At 38.4% G+C, this 18,016-nt stretch overlaps 1 protein-coding gene across 6 annotated transcripts in view; it reads right to left on the bottom strand.

Moving 5' to 3' along the window:
• PLEKHM3 (pleckstrin homology domain containing M3) overlaps window positions 1-18,016 on the bottom strand; it is a 194,567-nt gene that overhangs the window by 12,883 nt on the left and 163,668 nt on the right. Inside the window, exon 9 of one of the 6 annotated variants that reach the window (XM_060106886.1) lies at window positions 7,871-7,956. The exons of the other annotated variants lie outside the window; for them this stretch is intronic. Coding sequence (XP_059962869.1) covers window positions 7,908-7,956 — 49 coding nt within the window. The 3' untranslated portion in view covers window positions 7,871-7,907. Of the gene's footprint in view, window positions 1-7,870; window positions 7,957-18,016 lie in introns of those variants that run through there. 6 annotated transcript variants of the gene reach the window in all.

The raw sequence follows: 18,016 nt of genomic DNA, 5'->3' as shown, positions 1-18,016 counted from the left end.
TTAGTGGCTTCTAACGTTTCCAATGCAGTCTTTAAACCAGCCACTGATTCATTATTTGCAAGCTAGTCTACTATGTTACTGGTTTTATAAAAGGCAATCCCCACATTTCTGTTTTTCACATGAATTACCTCTTTTAATGCTCTCTTGCCCTGTTCTCTCATCCACAGGTTACAAACTTCTTTCCATTAATTTTGGTGAGAACACCCATCGCCACTGCCAACCGTCACCAGAAGTAAGTGAAACTAGTTGAGGGTACATAGTTGTCTTTTACCCTCCTAGGATGCTCTGTGCTTCCCTCAAATTTTAGGCTAGTGCTCTGACAACAGGGTGAGGCAGAAAGGGTACCGCACTGGGGTGTGACAGCCTGAATCTCCAGCTAGCTATGGGTGTGGTGTGGTGGGGGACACTGGCTTCCATGGGGGTGTGGAGGAGGTGGGGAAGGGGTGTGTGTTGCAGGACGTGGGGGTGATGGGCAAACGACTGCTAAGCTTCCCGCGTTCTACGCTCTGATATACTTCATTCCAAATACAATAGCAACTTTTGTATAGAGTGTAAACAGCTACGAACTGTGCCTTTATCTCTATTTTAAGTACTCTGAAAGAATCAGGAACCAAACAGATGATTATTAATGGTAGCTATAGATGGCACAGGCAGGTATTTCCTGATGCAGCATTGAGCGGTTTAATATTCAGAATACTGAAGATGTTTAATAAAGACATGATAATGCACATTAGATGCTGAAATAAAAACAAAATGATGACTTAAACAGGTTACTATCTGTACTCCCGTAATTAGTTGGATGAAAAAAGTCTCAAAATATCATAAATATATACTGACAAAACCAAGATACTGTTGTACCTCTTGTAATTCTAAAGCACAAAAACAGTTCATTTCAGAACATATTGCTCAGTCTGAAAAGTCAACATTTTTTGTATGGAAAGGTAAATACTCCTTCTCTTCCCTATTGTGTATTCAGGTTACTTATTTACAGTCCCACGGGGAAGGAAAAAGCTCACACTAAGAAATGACCTAAAAGATGTTTTGAAAATTAAGTTATCCGGGTAGCTTAGCAAAGCTCAAATTTTTTACAGTAAAGTCTCCATCGGGCCAATAAAACACATCTGTCCCTAATATATAATAGAATGTTAGCTATCACTCGATAAAGTCAGGTCTCTTGGTGATGTCTACATTTAAACAGACAATTTCCCTGAAATTAGTTTAAAAGCTATTTAAAATAAAAGAAAATACATTGATAAGTACAGATTTGAAAAACTAAAGTAAACCATCCATTCATGAATTATTTATTGAGCATTCACTATGTGCTGTTCTAGATGTAGAGGATGGAGCAGTGAGCAAAACAGAAAAAGTCCATTTCCTCATGGATCTTACATTATTTCAGAATGGTGGACTGAATCAATTTGAATTTATATCTTAATCCCTTTGGGTGAAATGTATCAAAAAATCAGTCAACTTCACTGAAAACGTTATGACAAACCATCAAACAGACTAATACAAAATGCTAAGCAACGGAGCTGAAGTAAAGCTCTTACAAGCTCTTACTTCTTTGGTCAATAAGAGCTTAAAACAGTGTCATACGCCTGATGTGTAGATGGTGGGGCAGCTTGTTAAAGGTCACACAGCAATTTAGTGGCAGAGTTAGGAATGACATCTAGACTTTCGTATTCCCAGTCCAGTGATCTTTCTGTGGACTAGCTTGCCTTTACTTATGGATCTTGGTAATTTTAGAGCCAATTAAATTTTTTTTTCCTGTAAAAGTACCCATCAGTGGAGGTGTATAGATTAAATACGACTATTTTCCTGGTTCTAATATGATGTGATAAAAAGACTGGATATAAAATTATGTATTTCATACAATCTCGATTTTATTAAAAAACATATGCATACGTATGTATGGAGAATTTTCTTCTTTATACTTTTATGTACTTTATTTAATTTTATTATTTATTTATTTTTTTTACTTTCATATATTTCCAACACTTTCTATAATGAACATCAACTTAGTTTATAATTGGAAAGTTAAAACAAGCGTTAAATAAGTTCTCCCCCTCCAAACCACAAAAAATTAGGTTGTCTGAAATGCTTAGAGATAAAATGATTAACATAACATTAGCCAGACACCTAAGTAGAAACTTGGTAAGAAATGTGTCTGGGGGAGACAACAGCCATCTATTCAAGTGACCAAATGGCTTCAAAAACCAATGTCGGCCTCACCAGCTAGGACTGTGTTTATAAATACACAGAATTTATCAAGTGGCTTAATGGCAAAAAGGGTCAGGTCAGCCCTGAGGATTTCACAAAAGTCTTGTGTGTGTTAGCAGACGTTCTGAAACATTTTGACATGTGAATATAGGAGCCACCAGGCCAACGTAAAATGTTATTTACCAAGTTACTCTTTGACCAAAGTTTAAAAGCCAAAAAAACTAGCATTGCGCTCGAGTTTTTACCAAGGAGAACCTTCACTGACTCAATAAATACATTGAGGAACAGGCAGTCATGTAGCCTAAGGACAGCTGAATTCCGTCTTGTAAGTCACCCCCTGCTCCTGCCACTCATGAAACCTGTGCGCTCTCTGGGTTTCAGTTTTTCTATGCTAAAAATGTCTAAATGGTCTCCACAGGCCCTTCCGACTTTGTTAGTTTTGATTCTAGAACAGAGGCAGGAGTCTTGCCCTCCACCATCAGAGTTAGAGAACAATGGAGAAAGTTCCTCGATATGCTCCTCTTCAACCCCAGGGCGGGGGGAGAGGGGGAGAGAACACTAAGGAGATGGAAACTACTGGTTCCTCAACAAACACACCTATGAAGAGGAGTCCAAATTCCCTCTAGCTGCTGGGAGGATCCCACACCTCATTATAATACTTGCCGAGTGGCTGCTTCCCAAGAAAAGCCACAGAAAGGAAATATCATTAAAAAAGCGTATACGCATTGAGGGAAGCTGTTCCCTCCCTAAAGCCCAACCTCGCCAAGGCTGTTGTTCTCTATTGTGGAACAGGATGTAACAGGACTGCCAAGCACAGCCCACAAACCTGCTAATTAGGTGCACCGACAGTGTTTGTTTTGGAACCATTTACCAACAGAGGAATGTGTCAGGATGATTAGTGAAAAAAGGGTATGTAATGTATGTGTATTTGAGTCCAGATGAGGGCATAATCCAGGTATTCAGTCTGTTTGTGCAAGGACTCACAGAAATGAAGCCTGAGCAAATAGGAAGCCACAAGGAAAGATCAGCTTCTGGGCAGTGCTTCTCTCTCCTCCTCTTCTGGAGCTTTCTTCTACTCCCCCAACTCCCACCAAAAAATTCCTGCCTAGACATGAAATTCTCTTTCAAAAACTGACAAACTACTGTATAACTGGCTGCCCAGGAAAATGGAAAAGGCTTTGTAAGGCTGCTGGCAAATCTGGGGTTTAATGATTTTCTAGGCACAGAAGTGGCAACCTTAGGCAAAGCCGTCTCCACATTTACCTTCCATGAACAAATCAAAGGAAACTAGGGCAATGGAAAACACAGCTCTTAATGGACTGCTCACGTTGTGCTGGGAATTGTGCATCTCAGCATCGTCTGTGTGAAGAAGTAATTCTATACTTCATAATACGGTTGTTTTTTTTTCTCTTTTTAAACAAACCTTTTTAAGGTTTGACTACAATTAGTTATTTGAAGCTTCATGTGTACATGAAGCTTAAAGAAGGGCAGAGGTGCCAAGACAAAGCACAAAGTCCACGCCCCAACAAGTTCAGGTCCTCAGGGGCAGGGTGGTATGAATAGCTGTGAGATGCAAAGTGACAAAGGCCAATTCCAGAGGTCAAGGTATTGGGAGGAGTCTCCATGCTCTTCAGTACAAGCTAGACATTTCTGGAGTTTGGTCAAGATGGATGAAAGCGATGGGGCTTGAACTGAGTTCTTTGGGAGACCTTTTTTTCTGTAAGCTAACCTGACAAAATAGATTTTAAAAGTGAAAAACAGGACAAGCCCTCTTAGAAACTCACTTGCTATGGACTTTTCCATGAGGCCAGTGTTCGTTCTCAATAGACAGGTATAGGAAATGTTCTGTGAACGTGTGCAGACTGGATGTGGTGTCAGAGTATGTTAACTCAACTGGTAAGAGTTTGATGTTGATAAATTCAAGGTCCTGTGTGCAACTGTGATTTCTTGGAGAGGAGGAAGTGGTCGACTATTGCATACAAAAGGAAAACTACCAAGTAATGCTCAGTCTGCTTCTCCAAACCCCCAGAGCTTTAAAAAAAACCTGTAACCCTTTTAGAAGAGTAACCACTGAGCTGCAGATGCCCTAACACAGGAATAACATGTGCTCGGGGATGCCTTCCTAGGACAAGTGCACGTTGACCTCCATAGGTCAACACTCACGCCAGAGAAATATTTGAAACGACAGGTCAGTTGCTTCAACCTTACATATAAATCTGTAGTGTTACTTCAGACTTTTACCATGCTCCTCTATCCTCACAAGTATTTTTTTTCCAGATTTATTGACATATAATTAACATATAACATTGCATTAGTTTTAGGCGTACAGCATGATGATTTGATATATGTACATGTTGCCAAATGATCGCCACAATAAGTTTAGTTAACATCCATCACCTCACATAGTCACAAAAGTTTTTTTTCTTGTGATGAGAACTTTCAAGCTATAGTTTCTTAGCAACTTTCAAATATATGATACAGTATTGTTATCTTTAGTCACCACGTTGCACATTATTCATCTTATAACTTGAAGTCTGTACCTTTTTGACACCCTTCACCCATTTTGCCCCTTCCACACCCCCTGCCTCTGGCAACTGCTAATCTGTTCTCTGTATCTATGAGTTTGGTTTTTTTTAGATTCCCCATATAGGTGAAATCATATAATATCTGTTTTCCCTGTCTGATTTATTTCATTTAGTGCAAGTATTTTAAGTTCTCTTAACCAGTTTTTTAAAAAAGCGTTGTCAGTGTTCTTAATGAACGCACATAATATATTTGGGAGAGTTGAAGCAAACAGCAAATAGTTATGGAATGCCTACTATATGAAACACACCAAATTCAGTATTAATATATAATCTTCTTATAGCACTCCTACATCTAAATACAGCCCCGAATGGGAGCGGGGTCATAAAGTCTTGAAGTGCAGTGTTTTCCATACTGGAAAACCTGTGGGGATGGCTTGTATATGACCTGAAAAAATCAAAAAGGCTGAATGGATCAGACACAAAGGATGGAACTGATTTATGATAGCTGGTATGTTTGCAAGTCCCATGTTAAATGCGTGCTGAGTGTTTTTAAGATGAAGTATTTATGTACTTGTGATTTGGAAACATTTCAAGATTCAGGACTGGCATCTTCACAGAAATGTGTGAAGCAGGATGGTTTCCTTAGCAGCATTATGTCCTTAATAACAAAAGAAGACCAGTGATATGTAGAGATGTTGGAAAGAAAGCTGGATAGGATTAAAAAAAAAAAAAACCCCAAAACTAAGTCCTGGGTCATTCGGTGGATTTATGTGACGTTTTTCCTTTTATATTGATTGTTTTCGCTTAATCCTTAGGGCAGTATCAGTCTAATCTTCTGATTTGTAATTCTGAACATTTAGAGCCCTTATTTCTGATTCTCAATCAAGGAGGGCATGTTTTGTCCTTCCTATTTCCCCAGGATGTGGAATTGGACACTTGTTTTAACAGAATGTTCCTCTCTCCTAGGGCTGAGCTTTCCTTTTAGTCCCCTAAAGGGTAAAGGCTGGATTAGGCTTAAGTAAAGCAGTTTTGTGATTCTGGATCTTCCTATTGTATTTAAAATCTTGCAATTTGGATTTCAGTGTTTTCCTATTTAAAGGAGAGAGGTAGGTATTTAATCTGGAGTTTGCCTTCATAAACCTGATTAAGGCGGGTCCTTAGCTGCACAGGTACCCCTCACGGACCTGGCCTGCCTGGGCTGCTCAGAGGTGGGAGCCCTGCTGTGGTCCCCTTTCCCACGCCCCCTCACAACAGCCCCTCGGCCACCTCACGAAAGAAAAGCAGAGCTTTCCCCTCCCCAATTTAACTCTGGCTCACTGCTCCAAGCATAAAAACTTCCAGGTTGGCAAATAAAGGGAAAATTGTAAATAACAATTTTGGGGGAGGCTTCTTTTATTTATTTATTTTTTAAAATTTTATTTATTTATGGCTGCATTGGGTCTTCGTTGCTGCGCAGCTTTCTTAGTTGTAGCGAGCGGGAGCTGCTCTTCATTGCGGTGCGCGGGCTTCTCATTGCGGTGGCTTCTCTTATTGAGGAGCACGGGCTCTAGAGCGCAGGCTCAGTAGTTGTGGCGCACGGGCTTAGTTGCTCCACGGCATGTGGGATCTTCCCAGACCAGGGATCGAACCCGTGTCCCCTGCATTGGCAGGCGGAATCTTATCTAATGCGCCTCCAGGGAAGTCTGGGGGAGGCTTCTTTAATAGCAGAGGTACATACAATTTGCAAATTTCTTTCAGGGGGTATGCTGCAAAAACAGTTTAAGGACTACAAGTACAAAAAAAACCCAGTGATGTATAATGAAAAAAGCATAGGTTTTGGAGTCAGATATATTTGGGTTCAAGTTTTGGCTTTATCTTTTGGGCCAAGTTAATTGCCTCCTCTGAACCTAGGTTTCCTCATTATTAAAATAGATGTAATAATACTCCCTCAGAGGACTAGCATAAGAATTAAATGATGAGATATGTAAACTGCTGGCACCAGTACTAGTAAATATCAGTGCCATTCCCCTACAATCCCAGAACATTCTCTATGTCTGCCAGAGATGGTGTTCTAAAAATTAATACTAGGGCTATATTTCTAAATTATACATTCATGAAGTTTCCTCCTGCATAACAATTCATTTAATAGGAAAAGAAAGTCTCAAGAGTTGACCAATGTTTGCTATGTGGTCATAATCAAATAAGCATGTTAAAACCGAGTGTATTCTAATAGTGAAGTGCATAAATCGGTGCTTTAGAGCTCAACATGGAGCTCTGTCATATGTTTAGAAATTGTGGAACGTCCTTCTACCCACAATATACGTCAGTCCCCTTCTTGGAGCCCCAGGTCCACCCCCTCTACTGTGGCTCCTCCCACACGTAACACAACTGCCTACTGGCTTGTCTGTCTCTTACTAGAGACTCTCAACTATTTGCGAGCAAGCAGCATGCCGGATTCACTGTGTGTCTCTAGAACCCAGCCCAGTGCACAAACATAATATGTTCAATGAATCATTTATTGAAAGAAAGAATAGTTCTAATGCTTGTGGAATGTTCTTTACTGAATTGTAATTATTGCTATTCACATGATATTTGGATCTGAAAGGACATTAAATATAGTTTGGAGGGTGCAGAGGTGCTGAATTTAGCAAGATGGTCAAGGAGGTGCTAACAAATTCACTAAATACTAAATTTCTAGGATTTTTACATACAGATTTTTAAAACGTATTTTATTATGGAAAATTTCAAACATATTCAGAAGTAGAGAGGATAGTATAATAAACCCCTGTGTACCGAGCACCTAGCTCCAACAATTATCTATCCCTTTCATCTATATTTATCGCCTCCCACCATCAGATTATTCTGAAGTAAATCCGATGCATCATTACTTCATCCATAAAGATTTCAATTATGCATAGATTTAAAAATTTATCCCACAATTCAAATTTACTTTTATTTACCCACATTTATTTATTCAGTACATCTTTATAGATATGTTTTAAATCTGCAACTCTATTTCTGACTAAAGTTTTCCTTCAGTAAATCTTTTATTAGTGTTTCTTTTTGTCCTTTTCCATTGATGTGTACAAGCCACTCCCAGTGTTTAACTGGAAACTGAACACGATGGGAAAGCACAACAGGCTCCTGTAAAGTATTATCCACCTGGAATTCCAGGAAGGCAGGTCAGAGCTCCTTCGGACTCAGACATTTGTGCAAGCTTGGAGAACTGCATCTGACCAAGGGAGAAACAGAGCATTCTAACTAGCTACACATTCTTTCCTACTGGGTAAAGGCCCTATGAGCCCATAGATGTGCTAATGTGGTCGTTTTGCTTGTGAGAATCCAGCACCTCTGATCATGACCACAGATATCTTAGAGGAGGGATCTTTTCCTTCTGAATGTGACTTAGAATCACAAGGGGAGTCTTTGAAGATACAGATTCTGGGGATTTAAAGAAGCCAGGTCTCACAGGAGATTCTGATGTGCAGTGAGAGGGGAGTACCTCTGTCCCTGCAAAGGACAAGTCCTGGGACTGAGGGCTTTAAAAATGTGTGCATCCCAGCACCCTGATCTTGGTTTCTAATATTCTCTATTAAAAGGAACCAGGGCTCCTTGGAGAGGGCTTCCCTGGTGGCGCAGTGGTTGAGAGTCCGCCTGCCGATGCAGGGGACGCAGGTTTGTGCCCCGGTCCGGGAAGATCCCACATGCCGCGGAGCGGCTGGACCCATGAGCCATGGCCGCTGAGCCTGCACGTCTGGAGCCTGTGCTCCACAACGGGAGAGGCCACAACAGTGAGAGGCCCGCGTACCGCAAAAAAAAAAAAAAAAAAAAAAACCAAAAAAAAGGAACCAGGGCTCCTTGGAGAAATGGCTGCTTCTAGGATTAGGGCAGGAATTATATAAGATGAGCCTGGAGCATCTGACAGTGCCAGAAAGTAAGGAAATGCTCAAAACCCGAAACCCCATAATCATTGGGATATGCCAAAGGGACACAGGAGCCAACTGAAAGAGTTATTAAATGGCTAAAACCAGAACAGGTTGAGTAACAAAATAAAGTGGTATTGGATTATAACCCAAAGTATAAAATAAATATGCATGAGTCCATACTGACATGAATAAATAAGTGAAGAAATAAATAAATGGGGAAGAAACAAATCTCTCTTTTTTTTTTTTTTTTTTTTGTGCGGTACGCGGGCCTCTCACTGTTGTGGCCTCTCCTGTTGCGGAGCACAGGCTCCGGACGTGCAGGCTCAGCGGCCATGACTTGCGGGTCTAGCCCCTCCGCGGCATGTGGGATCTTCCCGGACTGGGGCACGAACCCGTGTCCCCTGCATCGGCAGGCGGACTCTCAACCACTGCACCACCAGGGAAGCCCCGAAACAAATCTCTTATGCAGAAGAATTCCAAATAATTTTGTACATACTGCACCGACAAAGGGATGGGGTGTAACTCCCCACTGCTTAAGTATAGGCTGAACATACTGACTTCCTTCCAGAAGGAAAGTATGGAAAGGGGATGGAGTGGGTGGCGGGAAGAGGAGTAACTTTAAAGTGGAGACACTTGACACAAAGACTACAGTGATAGGTCACGTTCATAGTACGAACCCATGATATGATATGATGAAAATGACACTGCTGCTGTGTTCTTCCTTCCAGACCCACAGAACCCAGTCTAATCATAAGAGAAACATCAAGTATATCCCAATAGAGGGATTCTACAAAATACCTGACCAGTACCCCTCAAAACTGTCAAGGTCATAAAAACAAAGCCTGAGAAACTGTCACCGCCAAGGAGCCTAGGGTGATGTGACAATTAAATGTAAGGTGATATTCTGGAACAGAAAAGGACACTGGGTAAAAACTAAGGAAACTGGAAAAAAAACTATGGACTTTAGCTAATAATAATGTATCAATATTGGTTCATGAATTGTAACAAATGTACCATACTAACATAACTGGGTGTAGGGTATAAAGGAACTCTCTGTACTATCTTTGTGATTTTTCTGTAAATCTAAAATTGTTCTAATAAAGTTTTTGAAAACTTTTCAGCCTTGATCTTTGAGTCAAATGTTCAGTTAAATGAATTGTTTTATTTTAATAGATTTTATTTTTTAGGACAGTTTTAGATTTACAGAAAAATTGAGTAGATACAACAGAGTTCCTGTATTAGTACCGCCTCTCCCTGAGTTTTCCGTATTATCAACATCTTGCATTAGTGTGGTATGTCAGTTACAATTAATGAACCAATATTGATATATTAACTGAAGTCTGCAGTTTAAATAAAGGTTCATTGTGTGTTGTACAGCTCTGTGAGTTTTGACAAAAGTATGATGTTATGTGTGCACTATCACAGAATCATATAGAATAATCTCACTGCCCTAAAAATTTCCTGTGCTTCAGCTATTCGTCCCTCCCTACCTCCTCTCAAACCCCTGGTAATCACTGATTTTTCTTACCATCTGTATAGTTTTGCCTTTTTTAGAACATCACAGATTTGGAATCATATAGTACGTACCCTTTTCAGATTGGCTTCTTTCACTCAATTATAAGCATTTAAGTTTCCTCCATGTCCTTTTGTGGCATAATAGCTCATTTCTTTTATCCCTGAATAACACTGCACTGTATGCCTATACCACAGTTCATTTATCCATCCACCTGTTAAAGGACAACTTGGTTGTTTCCAGTTTTGGGTGATTAGGAATAAAGCTGCTATAAATACCCATGTGCAGGTTTTTATGTGAATGTAAAGTTATAAACTCATCTGTTACTTGAAGGTATAGTGGGTTTTTTTTTTAAATTTTACTTTATTCTATTTTTAACACAGCAGGTTCTGATTAGTTATCTACTTTATACATATTAGTGTATATATGTCAACCCCAATCTATCTCCCAATTCATCCCAACACCCGCTCCCCACCCTGGCCCCCCGCTTTCCTCCCTTAGTGTCCATATGTTTGTTCTCTACATCTGTGTCTATTTCTCCCTTGCAAACTGGTTCATCTGTACCATTTTTCTAGATTCCACGTATATGTGTTAATATACGATATTTGTTTTTCACTTTCTGACTTACTTCACACTGTATGACAGTCTCTAGGTCCATCCATGTCTCTACAAATGACCCAATTTCATTCCTTTTTATGGCTGAGTAATATTCCATTGTATATATGTACCACATCTTCTTTATCCATTCATCTGTTGATGGGGATTTAGGTGGCTTCCGTGACCTGGCTATTGTAAATACTGCTGCAGTGAACATTGGCGGGCATGTGTCTTTTTGAATTATGTTTTTCTCTGGGTATATGCCCAGTAGTGGGATTGCTGAGTCATATGGTAATTCTATTTTTAGTTTTTTAAGGAACCTCCATACTGTTCTCCATAGTGGCTGTATCAATTTACATTCTCACTAACAGTTCATGAGGGTTCCCTTTTCTTCACACCCTCTCCAGCATTTCTTATTTGTAGATTTTCTGATGATGCCCATTGTGACTGGTGTGAGGTGATACCTCACTATAGTTTTGATTTGCATTTTTCTAATAATTAGTGAGGTTGAGCAGCTTTTTTATGTGCCTCTTGGCCACCTGTATGACTTCTTTGGAAAAATGTCATTTTAGGTCTTCTGTCCATTTTTGGATTGGGTTGTTTGTTTTTTTAATACTGAGCTGTATGAACTATTTATATATTTTGGAGATTAATCCTTTGTCTGTTGATTCATTTGCAAATATTTTCTCCCATTCTGAGAGTGGTCTTTTCATCTTCTTTATGGTTTCCTTTGTTGTGCAAAAGCTTTTGAGTTTCATTAGGCCCCATTTGTTTATTTTGGTTTTTATTTCCATTACTCTAGGAGGTGGATCAAAAAAGATCTTGCTGTCATTTATGTCAAAGAGTGTTTTTCCTATGTTTTCCACCAAGAGTTTTATAGTGTCTGGTCTTACATTTAGGTCTTTAATCCATTTTGAGTTTATTTTTGTGTATGGTGTTAGGGAGTGTTCTAATTTCATTCTTTTACATGTAGCTCTCCAGTTTTCCCAGCACCACTTATTGAAGAGACTGTCTTTTCTCCATTGTATATCCTTGCCTGCTCTGTCATAGACTAGTTGACCATAGGTGTGTGGGTTTATCTCTGGGCTTTCTATCCTGTTCCATTGATCTATATTTCTGTTTTTGTGCCAGTAACATATTGTATTGATTACTGTAGCTTTGTAGTATAGTCTGAAGTCAGGGAGTCTGATTCCTCCAGCTCCGTTTTTTCCCCTCAAGATTGCTTTGGCTATTCGGGGTCTTTTGTATCTCCATACAAATTTTAAGATTTTTTTTCTAGTTCTGTAAAGAATGCCATTGGTAATTTGACACGGATTGCACTGAACCTGTAGATTGTTTTGGGTAGTATAGTCATTTTCACAATATTGATTCTCCCAATCCAAGAACATGGTATATCTCTCCATCTGTTTGTGTCATCTTTGATTTCTTTCATCAGTGTCTTGTAGTTTTCTGAGTACAGGTCTTTCACCTCCTTAGGTAGGTTTATTCCTAGGTATTTTATTCTTTTTGTTGCAGTGGTGAATGGGACTGTTTCCTTAATTTCTCTTTCTGATCTTTTGTTCTTGGTGTATAGGAATGCAAGAGACTTCTGAGCATTAATTTTGTACCCTGCAGCTTTACCAAATTCATTGATTAGCTCTGGTAGTTTTCTGGTGGTATCTTTAGGATTACCTATGTATAGTATCACATCATCTGCAAACAGTGACAGTTTTACTTCTTCTTTTCCAATTTGTATTCCTTTTATTTCTTTTTCTTCTCTGATTGCCATGGCTAGGACTTCCAAAACTATGTTGAATAAGAGTGGTGAGGGTGGACATCCTTGTCTTGTTCCTGATCTTAGAGGAAATGCTTTCAGTTTTTCACCATTGAGAATGATGTTTGCTGTGGGTTTGTCGTATATGGCTTTCATTATGTTGAGGTAGGTTCGCTCTATGCCCACTTTCTGGAGAGTTTTTATCATAAATGGGTGTTGAATTTTGTCAAATGCTTTTTCTGCATCTATTGAGATGATCATATGGTTTTTATTCTTCAGTTTGTTAATATGGTGTAGCACATTGATTGATTTGTGTATATTAAAGAATCCTTGCATCCCTGGGATCAATCCCACTTGATCATGGTATATGATCCATTTAATGTGTTGTTGGATTCCGTTTGCTAGTATTTTGTTGAGGATTTTTGCATCTATATTCATCCGTGATATTGGTCTGTAATTTTCTTTTTTTGTAGTATCTTTGTCTGGTATTGGTATCAGGGTGATTGTGGCTCACAGAATGATTTTGGGAGTGTTCCTTCCTCTGCAATTTTTTGGAAGAGTTTGAAAAGGATGGGAGTTAGCTCTTCTCTAAATGTTTGATAGAATTCACCTGTGAAGCCATCTGGTCCTGGACTTTTGTTTGTTGGAAGATTTTTAATCATAGTTTCAATTTCATTACTTGTGATTGGTCTGTTCACATTTTCTGTTTCTTCCTGGTTCAGTCCTAGAAGGTTATACCTTTCTAAGAATTTGTCCATTTCTTCCAGGTTGTCCATTTTATTGGCATAGAGTTGCTTGTAGTAGTCTCTTATGATGCTTTGTATTTCTGCAGTGTCCACTGTAACTTCTCCTTTTTCATTTCTAATTTTCTTGATTTGAGTCCTCTCCCTCTTTTTCTTGATGAGTCTGGCTAAAGGCTTATCAATTTTGTTTATTTTCTCAAAGGACCAGCTTTTAGTTTTATTGATCTTTGCTATTGTTTTCTTTGTTTGTATTTCATTTGTTTCTGCTCTGATCTTTATGATTTCTTTCCTTCTACTAACTTTGGGTTTTGTTTGTTCTTCTTTCTCTAGTTCCTTTAGGTGTAAGGTTAGATTGTTTATTTGAGAGTTTTCTTGTTTCTTGAAGTGAGCTTGAATTGCTATGAACTTCCCTATTAGAACTACTTTTGCTGCGTCCCATAGGTTTTGGATTGTTGTGTTTTTGTTGTCATTTGTCTCTAGGTATTTTTTGATTTCCTCTTTGAATTCTTCAGTGATCTCCTGTTTATTGAGTAACATATTGTTTAACCTCCATGTGTTTGTGTTTTTTATGTTTTTTTCCCTGTAATTTATTTCTAATTTCATAGTGTTGTGGTCAGAAAAGATGCTTGATATGATTTCAGTTTTCTTAAATTTACGGAAGCTTGATCTGTGACCCAAGATGTGATCTATCCTGGAGAATGTTCCCTGTGCACTTGAGAAGAAAGTGTAATCTGATGTTTTCGGATGGAATGTCCTATAAATATCAATTAAATCTATCTGGACTGTTGTGTCATTTAAAGCTTGTGCTTCCTTATTTATTTTCATTTTGGATGATCTGTCCATTGGTGAAAGTGGGTGTTAAAGTCCCCTACTATGATTGTGTTACTGTCAATTTCCCCTTTTATGGCTGTCAGCACTTGCCTTATGTATTGAGGTGCTCCTATGTTGGGTGCGTATATGTTTATAATGGTTATATCTTCTTCTTGGATTGATCCCTTGATCATTATGTAGTGTCCTTCCTTGTCTCTTGTAACATTCTATATTTTAAAGTCTATTTTATCTGATATGAGTATTGCTACTCAAGCTTTGTTTTGATTTCCATTTGCATGGAATATCTTTTTCCATTCCCTCACTTTCAGTCTGTATGTGTCCCTAGGTCTGAAGTGAGTCTCTTGTAGATAGCATATATATGGGTCTTGTTTTTGTATCCATTCAGCAAGCCTCTGTCTTTTGCTTGGAGCATTTAATCCATTCACATTTAAGGTAATTGTCAATATGTATGTTCCTATTACCATTTTCTTAATTGCTTTGGGTTTGTTTTTGTAGGTCCTTTTCTTGTCTTGTATTTCCCACTTAGAGAAGTTCCTTTAGCATTTGTTGTAGAGCTGGTTTGGTGGTGCTGAATTCTCTTAGCTTTTGCTTGTCTGTAAAGCTTTTGATTTCTCTGTTAAATGTGAATGAGATGCTTGCCGGGTAGAGTAATCTTGGTCATAGGTTCTTCCTTTTCATCACTTTAAATATATCGTGCCACTCCCTTCTGGCTTGTAGAGTTTCTGCTGAGAAATCAGCTGTTAACCTTATGGGAGTTCCCTTGTATGTTACTTGTCATTTTCCCCTTGTTGCTTTTAATAATTTTTCTTTGTTTTTAATTTTTGTCAATTTGATCACTATGTGTCTCAGCGTGTTTCTCTTTGGGTTTATCCTGCCTGTGACTCTCTGCACTTCCTGGACTTGGGTGGCTATTTCCTTTCCCATGTCAGGGAAGTTTTCGACTATAATCTCTTCAAATATTTTCTCGGGTCCTTTCTCTCTCTTCTCCTTCTGGGACCCCTATAATGCAAATGTTGTTGCGTTTAATGTTGTCCCAGAGGTCTCTTAGGCCGTCTTCATTTCTTTTCATTATTTTTTCTTTAGTCCGTTCTGCAGCAGTGAATTCCACCACTCTGTCTTCCAGGTCACTTATCCGTTCTTCTGCCTCAGTTATTCTGCTATTGATTCCTTCTAGTGTATTTTTTCATTTCAGTTATTGTATTGTTCATCTGTTTGTTTATACTTTAATTTTTCTAGGTCTTTGTTAAACATTTCTTGCATCTTCTCGATCTTTGCCCCATTCTTTTTCTGAGGTCCTGGATCATCTTCACTATCATTATTCTGAATTCCTTTTCTGGAAGGTTGCCTATCTCCACTTCATCTAGTTGTTTTTCTGGGGTTTTATCTTGTTCCTTCATCTGGTACATAGTCCTCTGCCTTTTCATTTTGTCTATCTTTCTGTGAATGTGGTTTTCATTCCACAGGCTGCAGGATTGTCGTTCTTCTTGCTTCTGCTGTCTCTGAAGGTATACTGTTAACCGTCTAATATGTGGGTATTTTCCAGGTATCTTTCTGTTATGGATTACTAGTTTAATTTCATTATGGTCTGAGAACATACTTTGCATAATTTCTATTCTCTAAAATTTGTCCAGATGTGTTTTATGGCCCCAAATATGGTCTCTCTTGGTAAATATTCCATGTGAACTTGAGAAGAATGCAAATTCTGTTGTTGTTGGATGAACCACATGAATTGACATGGATGTCAATTAGATTCACTCAGTTGATAGTGTTTTTTAGTTTAACTAAAAAACTCACTGATTTTCTGCCTACTGGATCTATCAGCTCCTGATAGAGTGGTGTTGAAGTCTCTAACTATAATAGTGGATATATCTAAATAGAACAGTGGATTCATCTGTTTCTCCATGTAGTTCTATCAGTTTTTGTCTGATGTATTTTGACTCTTTTGTTCATACACACGAAGTACTGTTATGTCTTTTTGAAGAATCGACCCCATTATCATTGTGTAATGCCCCTCTTTATCACTGTGTAAAAGATAGTATTATTTCTTTAAATATTCAACAAAATTCACCATTGAAGCCATCCGACTATTTCATGGGAAGATTTAAAGTAATTTAACATTACTATTTCAATTTCTTGTTGTAGGTCTATTCATATTTCTATTTCTTCTTGAGTCAGTTTTGGTAATTTGTCTTTCGAGAAATTTATCCATCTTATCTAAGTTATCTAACTTGTTGGCATGAAGTTGTTTATACTACCTCTCTAAAATTTTTTAAATTGCTGTACCCTTTTTCATTCCTGATTTTGGGAATCCATGTCTTCTCTCTTAATTTCTTGGTCAGCCTACCTAAAGGGTTATTAAGTTTGTTGATATATATATTTTTGATATTTATTTATTTTTGGCTGAGTTGGGTCTTAGTTGCAGCACACAGGATCTTTTGTTGTGGTGCATGGGATCCAGAGTCCGTGGGCTCTGTAGTTGTGGCACACAGACTCCAGAGTGCGTGGGCTCTGCAGTTTCGGCATGTGAGCTCTCTAGTTATGGCTTATGTGTTCAGTAGTTGTGGTGCACAGGCTTAGTTGCCCTGCGGCGTGTGGGATGTTAGTCCCCTGACCAGGGATCGAACCCGCATCCCCTGCATTGGAAGGCGGATTCTTAACCACTGGACCACCAGGGAAGTCCCTGTTGATCTTTTCAAAGAACTAATTTGTGGTTTCATCAATCTACTGCTTTTCTGTTTTTTACTTCATTGATATCTGCTCTAATCTTTATCCTTTCCTTCCTCCTGCTTGCTTTGGATTTATTTTGCTCTTCATTATCTAGTTTCTTAAAGTGGAATTTTAGATTATTGATTTGCGACCTTCTTTCTTCTTTTCTGATATAGGTGTTTATAGCCATAAATTTCACTCAGAGCACTATTTTAGCTGCATTCCATACATTTTGATATTTTGTATTTCATTTTCGTTCATTTACAAATATTTTAAAAATTTCTCTTGTGGTGGATTTCTTCTTTGACCCATGAGTTTTTAGAGTGTATTATTTAATTTCCAAATACTCTGGGGTTTCCTGGATTTTTTTTGTCTACTGGATATCTTAATTCCATGTGTCAGAGAACATATTTGGTATGGTTTCAATCTTTTAAAATTTACTGAGACTTCTTTTATGGCCCAGAATATATGGTTTATTCAGTTGGAAGCTTTTTTTAAATTTAATTTTTATTTTTTTATTAAATATTTTTATTGCAGTATAATTCACTCTTTTAAAGCATAAAATTCACTGCTTTTTATTGTATTCACAAGACTGTGTAACCATCACCATTATCTAATTCTAGAACATTTTCATCGCTCCCAAAAGAAATCCATACCCATTAGTAGTTACTCCCTTTTCCCCTTTCCCCAAGCTCTAGGCAACTACTAATCTACTTTCTGTCTCTATGGATTTGCCTATTTGGAACACTTCCTATAAATGGAACATATGTGTCCTTTTGTGTCTGGTTTCTTGCACTCAGCATAATGTTTTCAAGGTTCATCCACATTGCAGCATATACTTCATTCCTTTTCAGGCTGAATAGTATTCCACTGTGGGTATATGTCACATTTTGTTTATCCAGTAATCAGCTGATAGGCATTTATATTGTTTCTAGTTTTTGGTTATTATCAATACTGTTGCTAAGAGCATTTGTATACAAGTTTTTGTGTGGTATGCATTTTTAAGAAGTATATAATCTTTAGGTTATGAGCTAAATACCTGTACTCAGGAAACTGGAGACTGGAGTGTGTGCATGTGTGTGTGGGGGGGTCTTGTGTTTATGTGTCTGTCTTTCTGTGTGTGGGGCCTGGATGTTTACAAATAGCCTCTGCATTTAAGAAGAGGCCAGAAGGGCTGAGTCAACTCTTAATATATTAGCTCTACTACACATGCTTCAACCCTC

Source organism: Mesoplodon densirostris, chromosome 8 (genome assembly GCF_025265405.1).
Source record: "Mesoplodon densirostris isolate mMesDen1 chromosome 8, mMesDen1 primary haplotype, whole genome shotgun sequence".
In the NCBI taxonomy this organism is placed as follows: domain Eukaryota; kingdom Metazoa; phylum Chordata; class Mammalia; order Artiodactyla; family Ziphiidae; genus Mesoplodon; species Mesoplodon densirostris.
The sequence above is the reverse complement of the archived record's forward strand: the minus strand, read 5'-3'. Positions and strand labels throughout refer to the sequence as shown.